The sequence below is a fragment of the Leucoraja erinacea genome, chromosome 7 (genome assembly GCF_028641065.1).
Source record: "Leucoraja erinacea ecotype New England chromosome 7, Leri_hhj_1, whole genome shotgun sequence".
In the NCBI taxonomy this organism is placed as follows: domain Eukaryota; kingdom Metazoa; phylum Chordata; class Chondrichthyes; order Rajiformes; family Rajidae; genus Leucoraja; species Leucoraja erinaceus.
Genome location: NC_073383.1, coordinates 26,235,378 through 26,263,358, shown reverse-complemented (window position 1 = coordinate 26,263,358; position 27,981 = coordinate 26,235,378). Strand labels below are relative to the sequence as shown.

The 27,981-nt window shown below is 39.1% G+C and overlaps 1 protein-coding gene across 1 annotated transcript; it reads left to right on the top strand.

The window, feature by feature from the left end:
* The first annotated feature begins 201 nt into the window (after nt 1-201).
* On the top strand, nt 202-27,981 carry LOC129698783 (kalirin-like). The gene is made up of 12 exons (XM_055638044.1): nt 202-401; nt 1,831-1,957; nt 2,797-2,863; nt 4,319-4,422; nt 7,699-7,768; nt 12,303-12,389; nt 12,680-12,772; nt 13,420-13,470; nt 17,503-17,580; nt 19,636-19,821; nt 23,658-23,829; nt 24,610-27,981. Exons 2-12 carry the CDS (start codon nt 1,890-1,892, stop codon nt 24,675-24,677), a joined length of 1,044 nt encoding a protein of 347 aa, XP_055494019.1. The 5' UTR covers nt 202-401; nt 1,831-1,889; the 3' UTR covers nt 24,678-27,981.

Here is a 27,981-nt window from a genome sequence, read left to right as displayed (position 1 = left end):
TTAACATTTCTTCAGTATCCTACACACAATAAGGAATCCTGCTTAGCATTTAATAGTTTATGTAATTTTGGCAACTGCTGAAACTTAATTATATTTGGCCTATATTTGGTTATAATATTCAGTCTACAAATACATATCATGTTTGTTTTATAAAAGGTATGCAAAATGCATGCAAACAAACAATGCTCTTGCCAGAACTGATGCCTTGCCCTGATAAATATTATTTGCAATTCGTTCATAAGACAACCCATATCATTTTACACATTCCCTCCTATTTCCCAGTGGCTATTTTAAAACGACACTGCGGAAATACTCCAATTGCTCCCTCCTTTGTATCTGAAGACCAAACATTGACTGGAAAATTTGTAGTTGACTGTGTATAGACCGTGAGATTGGACTTGGTAAGTTTAACTTCAACGACTGGACTGCATTATTTTCGTGTACCTATAAGAATGGCATACCTAAACTTAGGTTCTTTGTATCCTTGAAATATTTTTTTCCTTGTTAGTTCACTCCTCTCTGTAAAAATGTGTTAACACAGTGATAAATTGCTTGTGATCTGTTTTGACTTAAATTTTAGTCTGCTACTGTGGTTTGCCCACTTCTGCTAATATTATTCTGAATTATGTTTTAATTATGCTGAAGCAAAAATGTTATTATTCAACTGAGAATATTGTAGGCACTAAACTAAGGTGTTTTTAATGACCCTTTTGCAAATTAGCAGAACAATGATCTCCTCCTGACATTGCCTGAGATTATGTGTCGGAAGGATCTGCAGATGCTGGTTTACATCAAAGAGAGATACAAAATGCTGGAGTGATTCAGCGGGTCAGGCAGCATCTCTGGAGAAAAGGAATAGGTGACGTTTGGGTTTGAGACCCATCTTCAGACTGACAGTGGAATATCTGGGTCTGATGTAGGGTCTCAAACAAAAATGTCACCTATTCCTTTTCTCCAGAGATGCTGTCTGACCCAATCCATCATTTTGTGTCTATCATCTTGTCTGAGATTATGTTGGAGTTTGTCTCGTATGTGTACACAGCAATCCCTCTTAAGTCCTGATATGCTGATATACTGTACATGTCATGGACAGACAAGAGATGTATATTGGGAGGTGCATAAATTGGCACAACTAAGAGTACTTCTGAGACTAGCAATGGCTTAATGGCAACAGGACTTAGAAAATGGCAAGTCCAGAGGAAATAGACAATTGCTAGCTATTTTGCTGAACTATTACCATGATTTTTAGTGCTTCTTAAAGTTTTATATAAGCCTACTAATGCCTGAAAATAATTTTGTGGTTGACTAAGAATAAGGGGTAAGCCATTTAGAACGGAGATGAGGAAAAACTTTTTCACACAGAGAGTTGTGAGTCTGTGGAATTCTCTGCCTCAGAGGGCAATGGAGGCCAGTTCTCTGGATACTTTCAAGAGAGAGCTAGATGGAGCTCTTAAAGATAGCAGAGTTAGGGAGTATGGGGAGAAGGCAGGAACGGGGTACTGATTGGGGATGATCAATGCTGGCTCGAAGGGCCGAATGGCCTACTCCTGCACCTATTGACTTTGTCTCAGCTTCAAAGTTTCTGCACAAACCAATTGTTTCCAGGTATGGCCCCATGAGCCCCGAGCATTACTGGGGGAGTGAATATATCCTTATGAAGCAGCATGTCAGAAGGGGGATGAGGCGACTGGATAGAAAGTATCTCATCAGGAAGGCGAGAGAAAGCCTCCAAGTTGAATTTTCTTGCAAATTGAAGTACTTCGATAAGGTCATTGCTCTCCTTCCATCAAAGATTACACTTGTATCATGTCTACATTTATTTACTTCCAGGCTCTGGAATCACATTGTTATTTCTTTACTAACCAAAAGATTTCTGCAGTTTGAATTCAATGAATTCCCCAGTGCCACCCAGTAAAGATGATGAAGAAACACAGGCCAAAGCAGTTAAAGGCAGAAAGTAAGCATTTTTATTTTGCCTTGTAGGTAAAATGCAACATTGAGTTTCAAAATATACATTAGGATTTGTTAACTTGACCAGTTATGCAACTGTCTTGCGTTGCTGTATTGGTCATAATGAAACATGAAAACCTTGGTCAATTATACCAAGATTCCATGTTGTCCTGATATGATTTTGCTTCACTTAAAAAGCAGTTGAGCTTACTTTGGAGATACAGCATTGAAATAGGCCCTTCGCACCCACCGAGTCCGCACTGACCAGCAATCCCCGCACATTAATATTATCCTACACGCACATTAGGGACAATTTATATACTTATACCAAGCCAATTAACCTACAAACCTGTACGTCTTTGGAGTGTGGGAGGAAACCGAAGATATCAGAGAAAAGCCACGCGGTCACGGGGAGAACGTACAAACTCCGTACAGACAGCATCCGTAGCCGGGATTGAACCCGGGTCTCTGGAGTTGCAAGCACTGTAAGGCAGCAACTCTACACACTGCGCCATCATGCCACCATTAAAAATTAAATAGTTTAAGGTTAATATAGATTTTTCAAAAATGTTCCAGTAGTTGAGGATCAGTCTTACATTCAATGGGGGGCAAATGGGGGGTAGAAGTTTGTAACTCTTATCCAGAAACACCAGTTGTAGCTGGAGTCATTATTAATGATGATTTCTGCTGAGCAACCTATTAAGAGAAATGGCATTTAATTAGATATTCAGTCAAAAATCTACGATTTAATTGAATAGATTCAAAGGATGCATTGACATACAATTTATTCCTACGTCCAAACTGAATTCTTAAGACCAGTAAATATGTTTTCTTGTTTTCTCACAGTTATGTCCTGAATGAACTTATTGAAACGGAGAAAATTTATGTGAAAGACTTGGGAGCTGTAGTAGAGGTGAGATGAACCAGTGAATTGATCTGGAAACATAAGAAACTGCAGATGCTGGAATCATGAGCAAAACACAAAGTATTGGAGGAACTCAGCAGGACAGGCAGCATCTGTGGAGGGAATGGACAGATAACATTTCAGGTCAAAACCTTTCTTCAGGCTGATTAACAAAGGAGAGGGGGCGGGGTGAAAGCTGGGAAAGAGAGGTGGTGATCGGGTAAGTGATGGGTGGATACAGATGAGAGGTGTGGTTTGATTGGCTGATGGATGGAGTAAGTGAACAAGGTTAGAGGTGAAAAGGAGAAAAAACCATCAGATAAGAAGAGAAGAGGATTAGTGGAATGTAAAGCCGGAGGGATGGATATGGGTGGAAGGGGACAAGAGTGAGGGGAAAGAGGGAGTTAAAAGGGAAATATGGGACTTGGAGATGGGAGATGAATGTATGGAAAAGGTAAAAGGAGCAGGGTGACTGGGGAGGTGGGAGATTGTGGGAGAAATGTAAGCAAACCAGGCTGAGAGTAGGGGACAGGTTTGGGATGTGAGGGCAGGGAGGTGGTTAGGGAAGTATTACTTGAAATTGGAGAATTCAAAGTTCATACTTGAGTTATAAGCTACCCAATTGGAATATAAGGTACAGTTCTTCCAGTTTTTGTGTGGCCTCATTGGGGAGGGGAGGAGGCCCAGAAAGATAAGTATGGGAAAGGTAAGAGGGGATAAAATGGTTAGCAATAGGAGATCCAGCAGGCCTTGGCAGACCGAACGCAAGTGTTTTGTAAATTGGTTGCATAGTCTAAAATGTGGTCTTACCGATGTAAAGAAGGCTACATCGAGAGAACCAAATGCAATATTTGCAGGTTCTCACATCTCGTTGCACTTTATCATTTCACTTCTGCCATCGGGAAGAAGGTATTGGAGTCCGAAAACTGTAACGTCCAGGTTCAGAATCAGCCTCTTCCCTACGACCATCAGGCGATTAAACACTAAAACCTCCAAATAGGCTCTGACTACATAGACTTGGGGACATTATTTTTGACTTTGCATTACTATTGTCTATTTATTTGTCTGCTTTTTAATATATATTGAACTATTTGTTGTTGTTTATTATGGGCTTTACAATGTAATATGTTTACATATCTGTTGCATTGCTGCAAGTAAGAATTTTAATAGTCCGTTTCGGGCCAAATGACAATAAAATGACTCTCTCTTGACTGCTGAATGCATTGCCTGCAGATGTAATGGAGCCAAGTTCCATCCCGGCTTTCATTCACTAGATAAATGCATGTTGCAAAATAAAAATCATGTGGCTATAAAGAAGATGGGACAGAATTAGTGAGTCGCTTTGATAAAGAGCTTGAATGAACAAATGGTTTTGTCTGTGCTGTAACTATTGTATGATTCATATGTTTGAAACTTCATGTTTTAGAATTTGCTTCTCCAACCTGAACATTTCTCATATTTCAGGGCTACATGAAAAAAATTGAAGAAAAGGGAGTTCCAGATGATATGAAAGGAAAAGATAAGATCATTTTTGGAAATATTCATCAGATCTATGACTGGCACAAGACGTATGTAGATCATCCCTTCAGATAATTATTGCTCCAGGAACATTTCATTCATTTTTGAGGAACAGCATTTTCCCCCCTAAATATCTCTATTTCTTTTTCTTCAGGATGTACCAAACTTTCCTACTGTATTTCCAAGAAAGTAAATCACCTTTTAATACTTTATCCAACTGGCAATTAAAAAAATATGATGGCCAGAGCCCAAAATTGAGAGAGAAACAAAATTACATGTTAATAAATAATGCTTTGGTGATACTGGGCTCAAATTTGTACAGATTGTAAATTGGGAAATTTTCCCCTAGTAAAATTTGCAATGTTGGTGACCAATATATAGCATAATAGACCTGATCTTCTTTATCTATTAGTTATATATCACAATTTAAATGAATATACCCAACTCATAATCAGCCTATCTTTCATGCTCAAAACTTAACATCATTGGATGGACTTTCTAATTCAACTCTGAGTCTTCCAATAAATAACATTGGAAATCAGTCCATTAAATTTGACATTATGAAGGAAATTATGTATTTCCACTGCTGGGTCAGTGTGGCTGCAATGCACCATACACAATCACTCAAACAATTGATGTAATGTCATTCTGTATGTTTAGTTTACTTACATATGTATTTATGTGGTAGGTTTAGAATACCTGAAAAAACAGAGAAGACACACAGAAGACTACAGCCTAAAGGACATTTGCTTTCAATATAATCTTCAGGGATCTCTCCTCCTACAGAAAATCCATCATCCCTGGGTCTAGTCTAGTGTATCTTCATAGCACATTCTCAATGACAATTATAGTCATTGTTACCTAAGATGATCAAGTCTGAACAATGGTCCAGATGTGGTATCACTAACACATACTATAATTGCAATGTAGTATATTTAGCCCTGCACTCAAATATTCCTGTAATAAAGACCAACATGTAATTTGCCTTCATCTATGTTAGCTTTCAATGATTTGTGGCCTCTGCAGTTGACTTGGTGCTGAAGCCTTCTTCCATGCCTTTGATACTTCTAAGCTTGACCATCACCCTGCATATTCATGAACTCATCCAAATCACTACTGGGCATATCTGAGAATTCCTTGCACTCATCACCCATGTACTCATTCCTTTACAAAGATTCAGTTTGGTGACACCTCAATTTTGAAATTCTCCAACTTGTTTTCAAATCCTTATACGGATCCTCACCCCTCCCTATCTCTTTAACCTTCTCCATTTCCACAACCATCCACAATTTGTATGTTCAAACAATTCTGGTCTCTTATACTTAAGAAGGAACTGCAGATGCTGGAAAATCGAAGGTAGACTGGACAAGCTAGATGCAGGAAAAATGATCCCAATGTTGGGCGAGTCCAGAACCAGGGGCCACAGTCTTAGAATAAAGGGGAAGCCATTTAAGACTGAGGTGAGAGAAAACTTTTTCACACAGAGTTGTGAATTTGTGGAATTCCCTGCCACAGAAGGCAGTCGAGGCCAAGTCACGGGATGGATTTAAGAGAGAGTTAGATAGAGCTCTAGGGGCTAGTGGAATCAAGAGATATGGGGAGAAGGCAGGCACGGGTTATTGATTGGGGAAGATCAGCCATGATCACAATGAATGACGGTGCTGGCTCGAAGGGCCGGATGGCCTCCTCCTGCACCTATTTTCTAAGTTTCTAGACAAAAATGCTGGAGAAACTCAGCGGGTGAGGGAGCATTTATGGAGCGAAGGAAATAGGCAACGTTTCAGGTCGAAGAAGGGTCTCGCTCCATAGATGCTGCCTCACCTGCTGATTTTCTTCAGCATTTCTGTCTACCTCGTCTCTTATACAATCCCTCTGTTACGAGCAGTCATGCTTCAATTACTTTCACCCTAAACCCGGGTATTCTTCCCTGTATCCCTTTGGCTCTAATACTTTAGCTCCTCAAAATTACTTCTTCATACTTATCATTGGTTACCGGGCCAAAAAGCTTCTTATTTGTGGTCAATTTTATTTTGATAATACTTAACATGCCTTAGAATATTTTGTGACAGGTAAAATGTCATAACATTCTACAGTTTATGAAAATTAATAAGTTAGTCAACATTTTATTATAATAACACCATTGTTGTAATATACACTATTATTTTGAATCAGTAAAATGAAGTGCTCTCTCTCTGCAATATTCATAAATTTTGATACAAGGCCTCTAAAAATAATAACAAGCTATCAAAAGCACAAACCCAAAAGGATAATTAATATAATTGTTTTTTCTTGCTTGAAATTCAATCACTTAGTTATGTTACTTTGATTAATTTGTTATTTGAAAAATTCAGTTGAAGATACTTAAAAGATTTGAAGGTGACATGTTTGTTGAAATTGTGAACTTTGGAGTTAATGCTGCAATGCAGTCTCTATAATAATATTATATCTATTGATATTATTCATTTTAAAGCAAATTGTATAGATTTATATTTCAAATTACTGAGCTTTCATTAGAAAGTCACACCTTAAACATCCAAAATGGGGCAGCACAGTGGTGCAGCAGTAGTACCCTGTAGCTGCCTTACAGCACCAGAGACCCGGGTTCGATCCTGACTACGGATGCTGCCTGTGGAAAATTTGTAAATTCTCACTGTGACCACATGGGTTTTCTATGCGTGCTCCAGTTTTCTCCCACACTCCAACGGCGTGGAGGTTTGTAGATTAATTGGCTTCTGTAAATTGTCCCAAGTGTGCAGGACAGAACTGGTGTATGGGGATCACTGTGCGGACTCAATGGGCCGAAGGACCTGTTTCCACGTAGTATCTCTAAAAACAAAAAAAAATAGTAAAAATCAAACAATTAGGAATGCTTCATGAACATTAAAAACATTAAAACACTTAACAATTTAAACATTTATCTAATTCCAATTATTTAACAAATGTGCATATTTCCTATTACAACCCTCTTTGCTGTTAATCTCCTTTCAAGTGAATGACCAGAAACTTGTCGTCTGCCTCTGGAGTTGAGAACAAGTCCAAAGTGGTGGTGCTGTTAGAAAATCACCAGCAGCGAGCAGCCAGCAACTTCTGGATTTCCATGTTCACATGGGAATCCTAAATGTGGTGGCGTAAGGACTAAAATCCCCACAAATTACTGTTGTTCCCAATCTAGCACATTGTTGGATGAATTGCACAATGAAAAAAAAAACCTCTACAAACCTTAAATTGTTTGCACATCTGTACATGTTGTTTCTTCAAAATGCAATGGGTAAATGTGCAACACTGAAACAAAGTTCTGGAATAATACTGTGATTATTCCTTTGTAGTTATTTCTTGGGAGAATTGGAAAAATGCCTCGAGGAGCCAGACTATTTGGCAAAACTCTTCATCAAGCATGTGAGTCTTTGGATATCTTATCAGAGCTTGGTCTATTTAATGTTGTATTGAAGTAGATTTTGTTGCTTCTGCACTTTCCGAGCACTTCAACCAATATCCCTTTAAATGTGCAACAGGAAAATAAGTGGGGGAGTGAAGTGGAAAGGGCCTGTCCCACTTGGGCGTCATTTGCACGTCATTTACGCGACATCATTTATGCATCACAATGCACAATGCGCACGTCGAGACGTGTGCATGGCGTGCATTACACATACATGGCGTGTGGTGAGGCGTGCTGGTGTAGGGAGTGACACGCGGTAGCGCGTGGCGTCCCAGGATTTTGGGATTCTCAAAATCCTCGTGCGCCACCTGCGTGACGCGCAAATGACACCCTAGTGGGACAGGCCCTGAACGGAGCAAGGTAGGAGAGGAGATGGAAACAGCGTCGGGTCTACCAAGTCTAATGTAGTCTAACGTGGACGGGCGAGGAGAGGTCCTGGCATCCAAGGAAGGAGATGGCTGGAGGCTTGCAACCAAAGATCTTATAGCAGAGCAAGATAGGCTACTCCTGCGAAATGCAATGGGCTGACGTGTAGTACGCTATGGAGGGGATCCTGGGCATTTTTCCACGCCCATTTTAGCAACCTGAGCCTACCTGATCCGACCCGACTCGCAGTGTAATCAATGTTGCGGGGCAACAGTTTGTGTGGGTTATATTCATAAATCTGTCAGTTCAAACATCTTGTCAAGAATAAAATTTGACTCTGGTAATTGTCTTTTTTAATGTTTTTTAAATCATTTCTTTTTAAATGGCTCACAAACAGTGTTTGAGTTGATTTTGTAGTAACCGGAATCGACCCGACTCGCAGGGTAATTGACATTGCGGGGGAACTTTTTGTGTGTGATATAGGGTTAGATTCATAATTCTGTTAGTTCATAATTCTGTTAATTCTTGTTAAAAAATAAAATGTTTATAAACACACATACATGAAAATTATATAAATGTATATGATCATATAACACACACAATTATATTCTGATCCAATAATGAACTTTATTTCAGACTAGACACGGGACATTAAATAAGAAACATTGTAAACCTCCCCGCAACTTCACACGCACTAGGCCTTATCCCCTCTCCCACTACCCCGGGCCCCACACTCCCTCTCCCGCTGCCCCGGGCTGCGCACTCCCTCTCCCGCTGCCCCGTACCGCGCACTCCCTCTCCCCGCTGCGGTACAATCTTTGGCCGGAAGTAAGATGGCGGAGCAAGATGGCGGAAGTAAGATGGAGGAGGCAGGTTGCTAAAATGAGTCATAAAATCGCCCATGAATCCGCCCATGAGCGTACTACATGTTTGCGTGAGAGTAACCCATCTTGCTTCGCTATAAGATGTTTGCTTGCAACAGCCTAGGACTTGCCTGGAACAGGCACCACTGGCCTCTGAAAATTGGCACCAAAACATGGCACCAAAGCCTCGCGATCAGTCTGTCTGTCCCTTTCTTCTTCTTTGTTTTTTTAGTATATGTTAAATGTGTATTTTTAGTATTCTTTAGCTTGTTTTATGTGAGGGGGGTGGGGGAGGGAGTTGGGGGAAACTTTTTCTAATCTCTTGATGGAGATGCAATTTTGTTCCGTATCGTATCTCCGTCCACACTGCGGCCTAACATCGAGGAGTTGGCAGTCTTTGCTGGACACCGACTTGGAGGCCACTCTAAAACGAGCCCAAAATATGATCTACTGGCCCGAGATGACCCAGTACATACGTGAAAAAATAGAATCATGCGCGATCTGCAACAGTCAGCCACCGCATCAGCAGAAGCAGCACCTCTTACCCCAGCCAGCTCACTTCCTGCCATGGTCATCACTGGCTGCCAACATCTTCGAATGGCACGGGAAACACTACCTTGTTTTAGTGGACTCCTTCTCCAACTGGTTCGAAATTGACTTTCTGCCAACGATCACTTCTGAAACAGCGATCCAAAAGCCGAGGATTAACTTTTCCATGCATGGGGTACCCGTTCGTCTTCAGACTGACAATGAAACTCACCAGCCAAAAGTTTAAGGATGTTGCTAAATGGTGGAACTTCCAACACGTCACCAGCAGTCCAGAATACCCACAGTCCAATGGACTTGCCGAGCGTGCTGTTCGGAGCGCAAAACAACCCATGGAGCGCTCCTATCTAGCCAAATCTGATGTCTACCTGGACCTGCTAAACCTGCGAAATATTGCAAGGGACAACGTTCTCGGCTCCCCAGCCCAGCGGCTAATGTCTCGCCAGCCACATCCACCACTGCCTGTCTCCCAGCAACAGCTACAGCCAAAAGTTCGCTCCCCCGCCACGATACAAAAGCTTGTGCAGTTTAATCGAGACATGCAGAAACGCTTCTATGACAAGACCAGCAAGCCACTCAAACCACTTATACAAGGACAAGTGGTGCGATTGCAAACAGATAAAGGACACACCAAACTGGGACACATTCATGGCCCCTCTAAGGAACCATGCTCCTATCTGGTCGAAGTCGATAGTGTTCTCTACAGACGCAACCGTCAACATATCCCTCCTGTGAAGGAACGTCGTCCGGCGTCCCAGGATCCTGATGCCCCACCGCTCGAGTTTAAACCAACACCTGTTGCAGCCATTCCAGCACCTGCTGCTACCGGGTCCACCCACTCCCCGCGTCGGTCTGTCCCTGCGTCCCCTGTTGTAGCCGGCTCCCCGGGATCCCAGCACCGGCCCACCCCCGGCACCCCCGCGGTGGTCTCCCCCCACAGACCCATTGGGTCTCCGGCAGTTGTACCTACCCCAGTCCTCATCTTTTCGGAGGAAAAGGTTGATGAGGCAGCCCCCTACTGCACGATAACCGGGCGGGTTAGCAGGCCACCCATTAGATACGGCGATTTTGTTTAACCCCATTATTATTCACTCAACTTATCGTTTAAAATGCTTTAGTTGCTTTTTCATTTCTACATGAAGAGATGTAGATAGGCTATTGCATGTTAGCCAATCAGAATGCTTAGTAATTTTAACTCCGCATAAATGTATGATTTATAGCGTAAGAACTCGCCTTCAGTAGACTGAACGTGTGATGTACTGTTTATATGATGATGAACTAGACAATAAAGCTGCTTGTGCTTTAACCTGTGTGAGACTAAGGTATTGACACTTAAGTAATAGGAAGGAACTGCAGATGCTGGTTTATACCAAAGATAGACACAAAATGCTGGAGTAACTCCGAGATTTAGGTAACATCGCTGGAGAAAATGGATAGGTAACGCTTTGGGTTGAGACTGATTGGAATAAGGAGAGTAGGAGGTGGGGGGAGGTGGGGGGGGAGGAGACTCGAAACAGAGAAAAAACAGCATCTCATATTTCACTTGGGTAATTTACAACCCAACCGTATGAACGTTGAGTTCTGCAAATTTTAGGTAACTTCCACAAACACCTCCCCCCCCTCCTCTCTCCTCTCTGCCCGCCTCTCCCACCGTTCACAACAATGCATCCCTCTTGGGCTTACACCTGTCTCTAGCCAACAGTCAACCTATCTGGGAACCTCCATGCCTGAGGTCAATGTTGCCACATTTGTCCTGTTTCCTCTTCCCTTCCAGATTTCCCCCCCACTCTCCTTACTGCAATTAGTCTGAAGAAGGGTCCCAACCCGAAACAACAATTATCTATCGTCTCCACAGACGCTGACTGTCCCACTGAGTTACTCCATCTTTGTTTGATGCCTATTAGAAACCATAGTTTTCCACAGAGTTTAAACATCCATGACACAGCAAACTGGTACTTGGGCATCATGCCTACCGACCAGCGTGGCTACTGATTAGGGTCACCCACCAGCTGTACACCAAGGGAGTGGAGTCCATGATGGCCTCGTTCCAAGGGTGAGTAGATGAGTTGAGCTGCAAACTCCACACAGACAGCACCCGAGGTCAGGATCGAACCCAAGTCTCTGACGCTGTGAGGCAGCGGCTCTACCAGTTACACCACTGTGTACCACCATGTGGCAGCACTGTGCTGCCCTATTGAACTCAAATTGGATACACAAATACAAGCTTTGTGATCTGCCTTTTGATGTGATTTCCAGACTTATGATTAGTGTAGTTTTAGTTTTTAGTTTTACGGTTTGGAGATACCGTTGAAACAGGCCCTTCGGCCCACCGAGTCCGTGCCGACCAGCGATCGATCCCAGTACACTAGTTCAATCCTACACACTGGGACCAATTTAAAGAAAGCTATTAACCTACAAACCTTGGAATGTGGGAGGAAAACAAAGCACCCGGAGAAAACCAAGGTGGTCACAGGGAGAACGTACAATCCCCGTACAGACAAGTACCCATAGTTAGGATTGAACCCGGATCACTCTGGCACTCTGGCATAGCAACTCTACTGCTGCGCCACTGTTCCACCCTAAGTTAAAGATAAAAGTTTGCATTTGCATCAGAATGCCCTATTGGACCTATAACACCTGAAATACAAGATTTATGTTGCCAAAGTTTGCAGTAGATATTATTAGGTTTGCAGTTTCAAACACTGTATTTCATTTGCAGGAAAGGCGCTTGGGAATGTATGTGGGGTACTGCCAAAATAAGCCAACATCTGAGTACATTTTGGTTGAAAATGATGCCTACTTTGAGGTAAGCAGTTTGTTGTCTTTACCCAATGGCAATAGAAATAAAATGCACTAGTCAGGAACCACTTGGTTACAACATATTAATCAAACAATTTCAAGTATAATCAATAATAATCACGCTACTTGGAAAATGACAGGAATGTTTTGCTTGTAGAGACTAGAAAGTGATGTTTCAATTGAACAACACATGGCTGCAAACTTTACATTTTTTTAAGAGGTCTAACAGTTAGTTCTTTTTGAAACTGGGCAAAATTGATATTACGTAAATAATGCACTTTTTGCTTCATTTATTAGGAACTAAAACTGGATTTGGATGAGACGTTTAGCCTGAGTGACTATCTCATCAAACCCGTTCAGAGAATAACTAAGTACCAACTTTTGCTTAAGGTAAGGACTTCTCCAACTGATAACCACCTTAGAAACAGAGAGGCAGATTTGGCCACTATTCAATGAAAGTAATAATTAAAATTTCACAAAAGATTCCTTAAACTATTGTTAGGTTCTCTGTTTACATTAACAAATGCGCAAACAACTATTTCAGGCAAAGATCTTGGAAACCTTTACCCGAGTATTTAACAATACGACAGTCTGCAAACTTCTAGCATAGAATATATAGAAGAGTAGCATCCATTTAGTCGGTAAAAGGGAATTGGCATTAGTTATTTTCCAAGTATTTATTTCTGTGTACTGCCATGAGAATTATTTCAAATGGGGGCGTCAATGAGCAGAAACTTGGAAAGGGTGTTGCCGTATTTTTTAAGTCTGTGTTTTATATCTGTTTGTGCTCAGTATAACGTTGAAAAGGAAGTGTTCATGTAATTTATTTTTTAAGTTTTTTTGTCTTTAAGTATGACATTTTACATTATTTCAAAGAAAGTGAGAAAATAGAATGATAAATAATCAAGAAGATGAAAGATTAAATAACAGGATAAACTTCTACATGAATGATGCATATGTTAAACTGATCCATGATATCGGCCCACAAAACATCTCAACATCATGCTAAGTATTCGCTAATAATTGCCTTGTTGCAGGATTTCTATAAATACAGTGAGAAAGCTGGTTTCGACACTTCAGAGATTGTGGTAAGACCTGTTTTGTTAGATTTATAAGCATTTACAATAACCGTGGTACTGAAACAAAAACTGTAACATTGTTGTTGAATTTGGGATCAGTGGGACTGCCTATGGAGAAGGTGTGACCCAGTGGTGTTGTGGAGGCAAGGCAAAGGGAAACACCATTGCGGAGATGGTGAAGTCAGAGATAGATGGGAAACTAAAAAAAGACACAAAGTGTTGGAGTAACTCAGCGGGTCATGCAGCATCCCTGGAGGACATGGATAGGTGACTTTTCGGGTCGGGACCCTTCTGATTGTAACTGGGAGAGTGTGAGGAAAAAACTGCAGGTTTTTGGAGGAGTTTCGGAAAATAGTGAAGAATGTTTAATTTAGTTTAGAAATACATTGTGGAAACAGGCCCTTCGGGCCACTGTGTCTGCACCAGCCAGCGATCATCTCGTACATTAGCACGATCCTGCATACTGGGGACAATTTACAATTCATAGAAGCCACTTCACCTACAACCCTGTACTTCTTTGTAGTGTGGGAGGAAACAGGATTATCCAGAAAAAACTCATGCGGTCACAGGAAGAACGTACAAACTCAGTACAGGTAACACCTGTAGTCAGGATAGAACCAGAGTCTCTGGTGTTATAAGGCAGCAACTATACTGTGCCATCCTGAATCTGAATGAAACCAAATCGATTTGTATGGATTCAGTTGGCTAAATGACTTATTTCTGTGCCATAACAATGACATAACTCTGTGATTCTTGTGCAAGAACATTTCATCCAAATGCTCAGGCACTCCCTGACATCTCCTGTGCATTTCAATGGCATGTTCATCAGTCTTTGTCTGTAATCTTCTGGGATAAACTAATTAACAACCTCATTCCTGGAAAGCTGTATCACTAGCTTCCCATTTTCATGAGCCGGGTGAATTTCATTTGTAACTTGCAATTCATCATGTGCAGATACCATCACTAACCTAGCCTCTAGATCTGAACCATATGTTTCAGATGGTGTGAAATGATATCCATAGCCCATCAAGTGGTAGAAACAAAGAAGCTGCAGTTGCTGATTTACAAAGAATGACACAAAGTGCTGGAGTAACTGAGCGGGTCAGCCAGCATCTCTGGAGAACACGCAAAGGTATCCATGTTCTACAGAGTTGCTACCTGACTCGCTGAGTTACTCCAGCATTTTGTTACCCCATCAACAAAGGCCTGGCAAATGTGATTTTGTTGGGGGGGGGAGGGGGGTTCTAAAAGACGACAGACCGAGTGAATGGTAATAGTGAGGGGAACTGATGTGGAAGAGGGTCATACTTTAAAAATATATATTTTATTCTTATAAACTTTAAGTTAGTGGATTGATCAAATAGCATGTGCAAAGCAGTTTTGCTATAACCACACTGTTCCCTCCAATGATATCCAATGCTTCACAGAAGGAGTTTCTTCCCAGAGGCCATTCGGACTGTAAACGCCTATCTCACCAGGGACTAACTCTACTGAACGTTTTTCCTTCCATGTTTTATTCTGTAAAAGAATATGTGGGTTATGATTGTGTCTATAGTTTGTTTGGTTGTTTGGTTGTTTGTCTTTTGCACAAAAGTCCGCGAGCATTGCCACTTTCATTTCACTGCACATCTCATATGTGTATGTGACAAATAAACTTGACTTGACTTGACACTGCAAGTATCTGTGGTAACTGAGCAGATCACCTAAAGAACATTCTATTTAGGGTGGCACAGTGGCACAGTTGGTAACTGCCTCTCCAGAGATCCAGGTTCGATCCTGACCTCGGGTGTGGTCCGTGTGGAGTTTGCATGTTCTCCCTATGACCATAGGGTTTCCTCCCAGTGCTCTGGTTTCCAGGCGTGCGGGTTTGTCAGTTAATTGGCTCTGTGAATTTCCCCCAGTGTGTAGGGTGTGGATGTGAGAATGGGATAGTAAAGAATTAGTGTGAACAGTTTATCGATGGTGGGTGTGGACCCGTTGGGCCGAAGGGCCTGTTCCCATGCTGTATCTCAAACACTGTAACAACGTCCAGTGGGTCTTATCGAACCCTCCACTAGGCTGCAGCTGCTGTCAACAGTTGCTTGCAACCTTCTCTTCAAAGAGGAAAATGCATGAGTGTGTTATTAGAATGTGTTCATTTGAAGTATATACATGATATAAGTCGATCCAAGTTGTGATGAGTATGTGGGTTTTAGAATACAGTAACGGTAACCTGAAATTGTTGGTGAATGGGATTTGTTGCTTTTTTCTCTGACTATGAATGTATTTGTAAAGATAAGAGACACTTCTGCCCCTTGTGTAGTGGAATCTAGGAACAGTTTATAGGAAACGATGGGTGAATAAATGGAATATATTATGGCTTTCTGGTCAGTGTGGACGGAGGGCTGTAGGGTCTGATTCCATCATATAACTATGACTAACTTTTAATAAAGCGATTGGCCCATTTAAAATGCTCTAATCTTTGCTTGAGATAAATACAATAAATTCTAATGCAAAAAGAACAGGGATAAACTGTGGTCTCCTGGCCATTTTACTACAAGGTAAATCAATTTCTGCCCCTCAACAAACTTGGCACAAAAATCTATGCAGCTCAGTTCTGAAAAGTTAATTGAAAGTGCCACTTTTTGATGTGAATTAATAACTGAGGCTCCAGTGCAGCCGATAAATAAATTCACTTGCCAAAAACAGATTACTGCAGCTGCTGAATTTCTACAATAGAAACAATACTGGAAATATTCCACAGGCCAGGCAGTGGCTATAAGAGAAAGCTAAGCTAATATTGCAGTTCAATGCATTTCCAGCAGAAGCATTTTGATAAAAAAAGTCTTTAACCTAAATACTAACTCTCTCAACAGCTGCTACCTAATTTTCATAAATTTTCCAGCAATTTGTGTTTTTATTTTAAGTAAACTGATAAATTGGCATTGGCCATATTTAACATACAATGTGAACTCATCCCGTGACACTGCCATATTAGAATTTGGTTTAACGGTACTTTGTGCATTAATTAGGTATGTTGTAAAACGTACCTGAAGCGTCGCTGAAAATCTGTCCCAGCCCGTGTGCGCGATTTTGGCGCCGTTTAGAGGGGGGCGGGTTTAAAATGCGATTTCCCCTAGGCTGTTCAAATCGAGGATGTTCAGCCTAGTTCATTATTAACAAAAAATCGCTGGAAGATTCCGTCGCTTTAGCTATTATTACTTTTAAGGGCTTTATCTAATTGTTATAGTAGTGTAAAAATTAACCTTTAAACCCGCGACCGCCGGCAACCGGCCGGATCTCATACAGGGGACAACAGAAGGTAGGCTGTTTATTTTTACATTTAAAAAGGGCTTCTTAATATCCCTTTATACAAAGTTTAATGTTGCGAGTAGCTCATTTGGGCCCCATTATATCCCGCAGTATTTTTCTGGGCATTTGGGGCACAAATCCACCGCAATGTGAACGTTCTAAACCAGCGCGTTCACAGGATCCCACTAGAAACCTGATTTAAATGAACTTTAATTTACAGTTGAGATTTAAAAATCATGTTTTATTTGTGAATTATTTGTGAATGTTATTTGGACACTTAGGCTATTTAAAAATGTTAATCATTTATTAAGAAATGGATAGATGTTTAGATCTAGTAATTGAAGTCTGAAATTAGCTACAATTGGCTAACTAACTAATTATATGCTTTAATTTCAGGTCATCCAAGTAAGATTGTTTTATATTTGTTTCAGAATGCTTCAATCTATGATAACTGAAAATTTCATTCAGTTCTCTTAATTTTTAAGAAAGTTATGGGCTTTTGACTGTCCACGATCACAGCTTTTTTGTTATGTCCATAGAAAATCAATAGGAAACAAGATGCTAATTTCCGAGTATGAAAATGGCCATAACTTTTTAAATACTTGAGATATGAAAGTGAATTAGGTGTCAAATTAAACTTATTTTTATGCTTTATCTGATGGGATAAATTGCAGACTTGATTTTTTAAATCTCAAAATTTTGTAACATTGCTACATTAATACTTAATGTTTATTTTATGTATTGTTACAGAAAGCAGTCGGTGTGATGCACCTTGTGCCAAAACGCTGCAATGACATGATGAATTTGGGAAGACTTGAAGGATTTAATGTAAGGTTTCATTTTCCTTATCAGTACATAATTATTTTACTGAGATAAGGATATCAGAATTATATTCACAAAATGTCTCAGTAACATGCTGAAATAAGTTTACTTTAGTTTAGTTTATAGATACAGTGCGGAAACAGGCCTTTCGGCCCATCAAGCCCACGTCGACCAATAATCCCCGTACACTAGCACAATCCTAAATACTAGGAACAAATTACCATTTTTACCTAAGCCAACTAACGTACAAACCTGTACATCTTTGGAGTGTGGGATGAAACCGGAGTACCTAGAGAAAACCCATGCAGACACAGGGAGAATGTTTAGACTTCGTACAGACAGCACACATAGTCAGGATTGAACCCGGGTTTCTAATGCAGTAAGGCAGCAACCCTTTGCCACTGTGCTGCCTGGATCAGCATCGTATCAAGTTCTGTATCATATCCCAAAACATCTTTAAGTACTTGAGATAAATAATAAATTTATATTTTTGAGGATCACATGATTGGAAAAACAACGTAATAAAATACTAACTGAGATTTCATTAGTTTTAAATATTAATTGCCTGGTTCTAGCACATAAATAAAATTATTTGAGACTTGTTAGCCAGAACTTTAATTCAATCCAAGCCGAAGAGCAGCCTAGCATGTGCTGATTTGTGGGAAAGAGAGTTGCATGTGGAGTTGAATATTAGAGAGTCATTATCAAAACAAACCTATTTCATGTTCATAAATTCAAGGAGCAGAATTAGTCCATTCGACCCATCAAATCTGCTCCACCATTCAATCATGGTTGAGCTATTTTTTCATCTCAATCCCATTGTCCTGGTGTCTCCCCATAACCTCTGACATCATGACTAGTCAAGAATGTGTTCATCTCCATCATAGAAATATCCATTGACTCTGACCTCCACAGCCGTCATTGGCAATAAATTCTAAAGATTCATCACCCTCTGACTAAAGAAACTCCCCCTCATTTCCTTTCTAAAAGTATGTCATTGTCTTGCTATAGCCTCTGATCCTAGACCCTCCCACTCAGCACACCTATAACTTCTGTATCATCCTCTCTACATTCACTCTATCCACTCCATTTGGAGGCAATGTCACTGTACATCCTTGACTTCAAGGTATTGTTCAATTGTAATTCGCTCGAAGGATCCCCAGCAAAATCACCCCAAAAGGCAGTTAAAGGGGAAAGAAAGAAATCATCATGGCCTCACGATATAAATGTTAGTTTCCTCAATCAACATAGATGATTGGCCACCTTTGTTTCCCTGTGGAGAAAACCATCTAAAGGAAACCTGTAGCACATGCGAGTAGGTAATGGCACCAAACAACTCTTCAATAAATCATTTTCAACAATCCTCACTGACGCACAGAGCATAAATCAAGAAATATTAAATCATTGTAAAATCATGGACAGCAACTAAATAAGGGCAGGCTAAATGGGATTAAGTGATGGATAAAATAAAAAAATTGAATAATTATATATTTTTAATCTCAAGCAGTAATTACATTTTGAAAGGGTGAAATTCCACACATTAAATCAAATTTTTAGCACCAGACTGATTGTTTGCGAGTGATCAATACTTAAGGAACCATTAACAATTAATTCACACGAACCCTACATTTTTCTGTCACGCTTGATGTATGACTAATGCAAAATTACCACTTCACACCTTCACATAGATTTTGGTGCCTGGTCTACTGGCAAGGCATTAGTGGAGTTTAGTTAGACAGCAACATCTTTATTTCTATATATATAATTACATATATATAGGCTTTTGGTTGCATTACCATCATTTTATCTTCTCAGCACACCTATAACTTCTGTATCATCATCAGTAAAAGGAACAGTTCATTCAACCTGCCTTTTACACTATTAAAAGCTTGAAATCAGATGACATGTTCACTGGGTCTTTATTAGTAAACGAAGGTCGAGAATATGAAGCCCAGTAAAAGATAGAAGGAAGATTAATCTTTTAAAAATTGGAAGTATTGTTTGAACATTAAATTCTGGGTGATATTATTGAATCTATGCTGAACTATTTGTTATTTCCAGGGTAAGCTCACTGCACAGGGCCAGTTGCTGCAACAAGATACCTTTCTTGTAACTGAGCAGGATTCTGGAGTTCTGCACCGAAACAAGGAACGACGAGTCTTTCTCTTTGAGCAGATTTTAATCTTCAGTGAACTGCTGAACAGGAGTTCCTCAACACCAAGGTATAATTTCAAGAAGAGCATAAAGGTAAATATACAACAAATTAACTAAAGGTTAGAATCAGAGTCATACAGCATGAAAACGGACCCTTCGGCCCAAACATTCCCATGCCGACCAACATGCCCCACCTACACTAGTCCCACCTGCCTGTGTGGTAGGTGGTATCACATTGTGATTGTACCTACCCCCTCCAGTAGCTTGTTCCATTCACCTACCATCCTTTGTATTAAAAAAATACCCCTCGGTTCCTATTAAATCTTTCCCCCTACACCTTAAACCTATGTCCTCTGGTTCTTGATTCCATACCACTTCTTCACAATTAGATTTTACTTCTGAAGATTGTGATCTAAAGGTCATATAATTGTAATTATTGCTTAATCCACAAATGCTTACTGTGTTATGTATCCAATCCAATCTAAATAGCTCCTACTAATATGGAAGCCTTAAAAATTATAACATTTGTCCACTGTTTCACTAATGGAAATCATAACAGCAGGGTCTGAAGAAGGGTCTCGACCTGAAATATCACCTATCCCTTTTCTCCAGAGATGCTGTCTAACCGCTGAGTTACTCCAGCTTTGTGTGTCTATCTTTGGTTTAAACCAGCATCTGTAGTTCCCTCTGACAGAGGTTATTGTTTCACATCTGTGATATGTACCTTCTAATGGCTTCATTAGATAGCAAGCAAATGCAATTGCTGTGCCTCTTTTAATGTTTGGTTAATTAAACAAAAGTCACGTAAATCAAAGATAAGTAATAAATATAGGCTTTCTTGGTGTGATTCACTTGATGCAGAACTCACTCAATGATGGGAGTTGTTTCTGTACACACTGTGGAAGTATGGCTCTCCAAGAATGCATTTCAGATACTTAGTGACAATATTAATGACTGGCTTCTCCCGAGTGATGTCTGTAAGACCGCGGCTACACACGGAAGTTGATATGATGTTGGTGTTAAAAGTATTGTCCTTCAAAATGTAGTTCCTATGGATTTTGAATGTATTACATAGTTGATGATGTCCTAAATTAAGCCAGTTGTCTTGTCCTGAAGCTGCTTGGAATTTGTTCATGCTGCATTTAACCACTCTTGGCTTGATGGCAAATAAATAGAAACATAGAAACATAGAAATTAGGTGCAGGAGTAGGCCATTCGGCCCTTCGAGCCTGCACCGCCATTTAATATGATCATGGCTGATCATCCAACTCAGTATCCCGTACCTGCCTTCTCTCCATACCCTCTGATCCCCTTGGCCACAAGGGCCACATCTAACTCCCTCTTAAATATAGCCAATGAACTGGCCTCAACTACCCTCTGTGGCAGAGAGTTCCAGAGATTCACCACTCTCTGTGTGAAAAAAGTTCTCCTCAACTCGGTTTTAAAAGGATTTCCCCCTTATCTTAAGCTGTGACCCCTTGTCCAAAAAAAATATGCCTCATCAACCCCTTAGAATGTAAGTTTCTATAAGATCTCTCAATGTAAATTCTAAGAGTAAAACCAATGAAAATAAGACAGTGCCATCCCAGGAATCTTGGAGTGTTAAGAAGAATTATTCAATCATTACAGAATACTGTGTCTTTGGTTTCTTCTTGGCTAGTCCAAAAAAATGCTCATCAAAGTGGTTAATCTGGTGTATTAAAGAACTAATGAAAATAATGCCATTTTTATCCAGTACCTTTAAGTTAGTAAAAGCACCTCCAAAAGATTTAACAAATAATAAATAAAGACACTGAGCCAATGTCAAATGCCCAGGTTAAGTTAGGTTTTAAATAGCAAATTAAAAGAAGAAAAGGATTCCACAGTTTCAGGCCAAGCCATCTAAAGACACCGCATCCAATAATGGTTAAATTCAAATGGAACTAAATTCAAGGTTGCAAAATAGTCAAGATTGGAACTGAGCGGAAAACTTTTTTGATCAAAGAAATTACAGCAAAAAAGGCAAAAGAAGTGAGCATGGATCAAAATAAGATTGAGAATTTTTACATCAAAGGTTTTTGGAACTAGAGCCATATTATTCAGCAAGTACATGGATAATGGATGAATTAGACATGATACGTTAGGACAATGGACGAAGACTGGATTCAGCAATGAATCTCACAAGGAGGTAGACGGGTTTTCTCTCCAGCTGGAAATGGCAAATAGAACCAAGAAAAATGCAATTATCAGTGAGTATATTAATCATGAGCTTCGGAATGAGAGAAAGCTATTGGACCAGCTGAGAGTCATTTGGTCTAGGATATCCCAAAACTTTCAATTTCACTGGAGCTTCTTGTTGCCACACTTGTCAAAAGCAATCACTCTCACCTCATTTCATCAACATGCCCATTTGGATCATAGCCGTAATAATGCCTGGACAGAACTGAACTGAGGAGTAGAGAAAAGCTTATTGGTGAATAAATGGCACTTTGATAGCATGATTGTAACAATGTTACAACATTTTGAAATTTTAAAAATCAAGTCTGCAATTTATCCCATCAGATAAAGCATAAAAAGAAGTTTAATTTGACAGCTAATTCACTTTCATATCTTCAGTATTAAAAAGGTTATGGCCATTTTCATACTCGGAAATTAGCACCTTGTTCCCTATTGATTTTCCATTGACTTAACACAAAAGTTGTGATCAAGGACAGTGAAATGGCCATAACTTTCTTAAAAATTAAGAGAACTGAAAGAAATGTTCAGTTATTATAGATTGAAGCATACTGAAACAAATATTAAACATTCTTACATGGATGCCCTGAAATTAAAGCATATAATTAGTTAGTTACCCAATTGTAGCTAATTCCAAAATTCAATTACTAGATCTAAACATCTATCCATTTCTTAAGAAAATATTAACATTTTTTAAATAGCCCAAGTGTCCAAAGCACATTCACACAAGAATTCACAATAAAACGATTTTTAAATCTCATTGATATTAATTTATAGGTCAAATGGGTGGAATTTAGTGTTCAATTGCTGTAAATTAATGGCCATTTAAATCAGCTTGTGAGTGGGTTTTTCTGGAACACGATGGATTGGAACGTTGCCATTGGGGTGGATCTGAAGCCCATATGCGGCATGAAAGATACTGCGGGTTTGAATGGGCCCCCAAATCACGTACTCGCAACTTAAAATTTTGAATAAAGGGATCTTAAGAAGCACTTTTTAATGTAAAAATAAACAACCTACCTTGCCCTGTCCCCTGCATGAGATCCGTCCCGTTGTCGGCGTTCGCGGCTTTAGAGGATGATTTTTAATCTACTATAACAATTAAATAACCCAATTTAGTTTAGAAATAGCTGCAGCGAACGAATGTCGCAGCGATTTTTCGTCAGCAACTAAGCAGGCTGAACAACCTCGATTTCAATAGCCTAGAGAAAATCGCGTTTTAAACCCGCCCCCCTCTCAAAGGCGCCAAAGTCGCGCACACAGGCAGCGACAGAACTGCAGCGCCGCTGAAGGTAAGTTTTGCAACATACCTGATGATTGGGAACACCATTCTCTTGTGTTTTAATTGTGGAGACTGCAAATTCTCCTTCATGATTCAAGTAACACAACAATGGGGAAATATGCCATAATCTGCAGGTGAAGTTTTATTGTCAATGTTTAATAAAAGTGGGATGTGCCAGATTGTTAGGATTTAGAATGCACTACCTGAATGACAGTTAGCAACAGAATCGTTCAAAACTTTCCAATAAAGAAATTGGCCAAATCCTCAGAAAGGGGAACATTGTTCTGATATAGAGAAGTGAAATTAATTTGGGTGGTTGTTTTAAAAAGTTGACAGAATCAAAATTGGAAAATCTGTTTTGTTGTGAACTGTAAAATTCTATGATTCTAGCTTTTACATCTTTTAATCAGTTATTTTACCTGATCCAATTCAGATGAATAAGCTAAACATTGAGAGCAATGTGAACAACGAACTTTGCAAATTCGCTCTGACCGCCACTGGAAGCACTGAGCGCTTGATCTTAGAGGCAGCGAACAGAGAAATCTATGAAGCTTGGGTTTGTGATATCAACAAAGCACTTGACCTTCAAAATAATTTGTTGAATGGTATGTAGATATTTTTCAACCTCAAACGACACCGCAACTCTCTTTAATCTAGTCAGGTTCAAGTTGAAGAAAGGCGGGCCAAACATTGGATCTGTGATACTTCCCCAATCCCTCTAACTGCACAAATTATCACTGTCTAAATTAATTACAACTTATGAATTATGTAAAACTTATTTCAAGACTGTAAACTTAAATTCTATGCGATTAAATCAATAATTGGCTCTCTACCTAGGCTGTCAGCTACTCTGCTGCTACCCCAACCCAAGTGGATGCCAAGACTGCCAATTAGATTGGCTTCAGGGCAATCATGGTAAAATATCAACATGTAAATTGTAGAGTGCAAACTCTACAGCGTCCAAGGAAAATCCCAGATTTCCATCTAATTGTCTGCCTACTCAAAATGCACAAAATGTCACTGTCTAAATTAACAATTAAAATGTATGAAATATGTAATGCTTATTTCAAGTGTAAAATAAGATTCTATGTGATTAAATCAATAATTATTAGTCACAATCACACCCTGTAAAACTAATGGCTAAGGAGTATTCTGATAATTAGTATATGGCTGTTATGTTAGATTAAAAACATGAATATTCCAAGCAAAGAAAGCAAAAATAAGTCAACAAGAAGGTTATTAGATTACTCTTAAATTTCAATATAAAGATATGTTATGATATGAACAGAACCATATGAGTCAACAATCAATGTTTGGTCTAATGATAACCAATTTTATATCTGGCATTATCACATTATAACTTAATATGTTGATCTTTATTTCAGCATTGCAATCACCAGTCGAGTACCAGAGAAAACTGACTCCAAATCATTTCAGCATAAAACCAAAATGAAAATATTATTCCAACCCAACTTGCACCCTGGACTCCTGAATGCCTTGATAAGTAATAATACAATATATATGAGCAAAGCAAGCCACCTGAATATGTTTCAACCTAATATCAATAGTCATAACATAACTGGTGTTCCCCACCACTACTATCATGCAGGATGGTAGAATTAACCATTAGGCAGGCTGTATTTTTACCGTTTAACATTAATATGAAGCATCTCAAGTAAATTATGATATATTTTGACATTATTATATATTTGCATCATTAGTAATTCTCAGATCTCACCAAGGTTAAAAGACAATCAGGTAAATACATCTCTTACATTGATTACATTTACCAACGATTCAAATTTCAATTTGTTTATGTTAAAATGTTCTTATTTCTAATCATTCAACATCACATTCTTATTTTTTCCAACAGTTTTGTTGCAAAACAAAATTGGTTTGAGAATTGTTTAATGAGTTGAATTACCCCCAATTACATCACTAATTTGTAACTTTTAAATTATCTTGTATGAGGCAGTGAGTGCATAGTTATAAGGTCCGTGAAACAAACACGCTGGTTTGTAGGTTAATTGGCCACTGTAAATCGCAAAAAGGATAACATGGAACTAGTGTGAACAGGTTCCGTCCATGGCTGGTGTGGAATCGGTGGGCCGAATGGTCTGTTTCCATGCTGTATTTTGCAAAACAAAAACACGCTTAATCATGGGAGTTATTGTCCTTTATTTGATGGTCTTTTCCATACAAATTTAAAGAGAAGAATGACCCAGGCCCTTCCATCACAGATCTTACAATCCAAGCACTATTCAAGAGATACTTACATTGCTTGATTTGGAAGTTATTTAAAACCGTCAGCATTAACATATTAACTTCTTTACCAAAATTCACTAAGTTCACAAATGTTATTGCAAAATTACCATGTCGCAATAACATTTGTGAACTTAGTGAATTTTGGTAAAGAGGTTTGTATAGAAGCAACTTGAGCCAGCATATGTATGAATTACTTTTTAATTCTGTAAAAGTTATACAAATATGGCAAAACTAAGTTATTGTGTGCTATATGCTAGCCAAATTAAAAAAATAAATGTTTACCCATAATGCACTGAAATGATAGAACAGATTAAATACAATTTAATTGTAATTAATAAATTCAATATTTTAACAAATATGGAAAATTATTGAAACATGTATCTGTACTGTCTTAATGGTGAGAATCTCAGATAAACAAAGTATTTGGCCAACTTGCCAAAATAATTGCCAGTAAGTGTGCAGCCATTTCCAGTGCTTGTCTGGTATAATTACATTTGTTTCATGTCTCAAAACTGACCTCTAGTGGACAAAATGGGCTTTTTTGTTTTTTGAAGTCAATGAAATTAATGTTATGGATTCAGATGAATAAATGTAGTTAGTTGCATTATTGAAATCTTTGATTACATTAGAAATTGCTTGCTGTTTAATTGTTGACATAAGTATGCAGCACAGTGTGTTTCACAGATATAGTCAATGCTATTTCCTGAAAAAACATTGATATTCCAAGCAAAGAAAGCAAGAGTAAGTCACCAAGAAAATGACTGAAAAATGTTACAATAGAGCTCAACTCTGTGGTACAACTTCTTGATGGCAAATCCATGTCTGAATGTAACCTACAGCTATTGATAGAATACTATTGCAGTTAACAATACTATTTATATAAGAAGGGTCTCAACCTGAAACGTCACCCATTCCTTCTCTCCAGAGATGCTGCCTGTCCCGCTGAGTTACTCCAACATTCTGTGCCTACCTTCGATTTAAACCTGCATGAGTAGTTCTTTCCGACACTATTTAAATAACATATAGTTATGGTTGATTTTTCCTTTCCTGAGAGAAAGTATTTCATAAAAGGAACAAAAAAAAACCCCATGCAAGTAAATCCTTCTGTGAATCCCATTTTCATTCTTAAAACATATATATATAATATGGAATAGAACAATGGAAGATATTCCAACCAAGATTATTACAGTGTACTCAGCTTTCAGAGGTTTTCAATAATTGCTGGGAAATGAGTGCAGGGATGTGGGCAGAGTTAAGGAAGAGATGAAGGGGTCACCTGCTAAGACAGAGAAAATACCCCAAATAGATAAGGGAAACAAAGAGGTGGGGAAAATGTACAAAAAAACTGCACTGTCCTTGAGTTAGTTGGAATGACTGTATCCAGTGGTAATCATTGAAAAAATGGTGAGAAATAATTTGCATGAAACAAAGAAAAAATAGCAGTTAAGGCACTGCCAGTTTACAAGTCTTGATTCTGGTTGCCATTTGTCAAATAAAAAAAATGTAACGAGAAAAAATATTGGAAAATGGCAACATTTTATAACTGAATAAAATCAATACCTTCACTTTGGCTTCAGGGCCTAATAGGAGTATTGTGATTAGAACATTTGTCTTTAAAGTAATTTGGGAAAATGTCCTTCAATTTCTAAAGTTTATGCATGACATTTTTCAAAGCATATCCTTTCCACAATACCTTCCTCTAGGATGTTCTTACATTGACCTTTGAAGTCTAATGTCCTACTGTAACTGTCAAGCCTGAACCCTGTACACCAGCTGCCCTGCTATTGCTGCCCTACACTGTACAAGAGTTCCCTAGCTCTTGCAAATCATCTCCCATATGGTAGATAGACACAAAATGCTGGAGTAACTCAGTGGCACAGGCAGAATCAATGGATATAAGGAATAGGTGACATTTCGGGTCGAGATTCTTCATAAGGGTCTCAACCCAAAACATCACCCATTCCTTCTCTCCAGAGATGCTGCCTGTCCCGCTGAGTTACTCCAGCATTTTGTGTCTATCTTCAGTGTAAACCAGCATTTGCAGTTCCTTTCTACATATCTCCCATATGCTTTCTGGTAATAAATTAATTATATAAATCCAACATTTTTAAAAAGTATATTTTAAATAACAGAATCCAACATGATAAATAACCATCGTAACAGGATGACAAATACATAAATGAATGTCGCAAGATACCATTAATAATCTACCTGTATACTTTACAAGGCTTCATTCTATTTTTTTGTAGCACGGTAAAAGTAACATCACCAGCCCCCATTGTGTAGAGATGAGCAAGAACGTCTGAGACAAATATAACATTGAAAAATGAAAACCGTAGACTCTTGTTCCATTCACTGAAAATGTTTTCTAACTATGTTACATGATCACTCTGTTCTCTTTGTGCACGTCGGTTTGATTGCATTAGTCGAAACAGGGTGGACCACGTGAAGATTGCAATCTTGCCCTGCAAGACTGCGGACCTCCACACCAT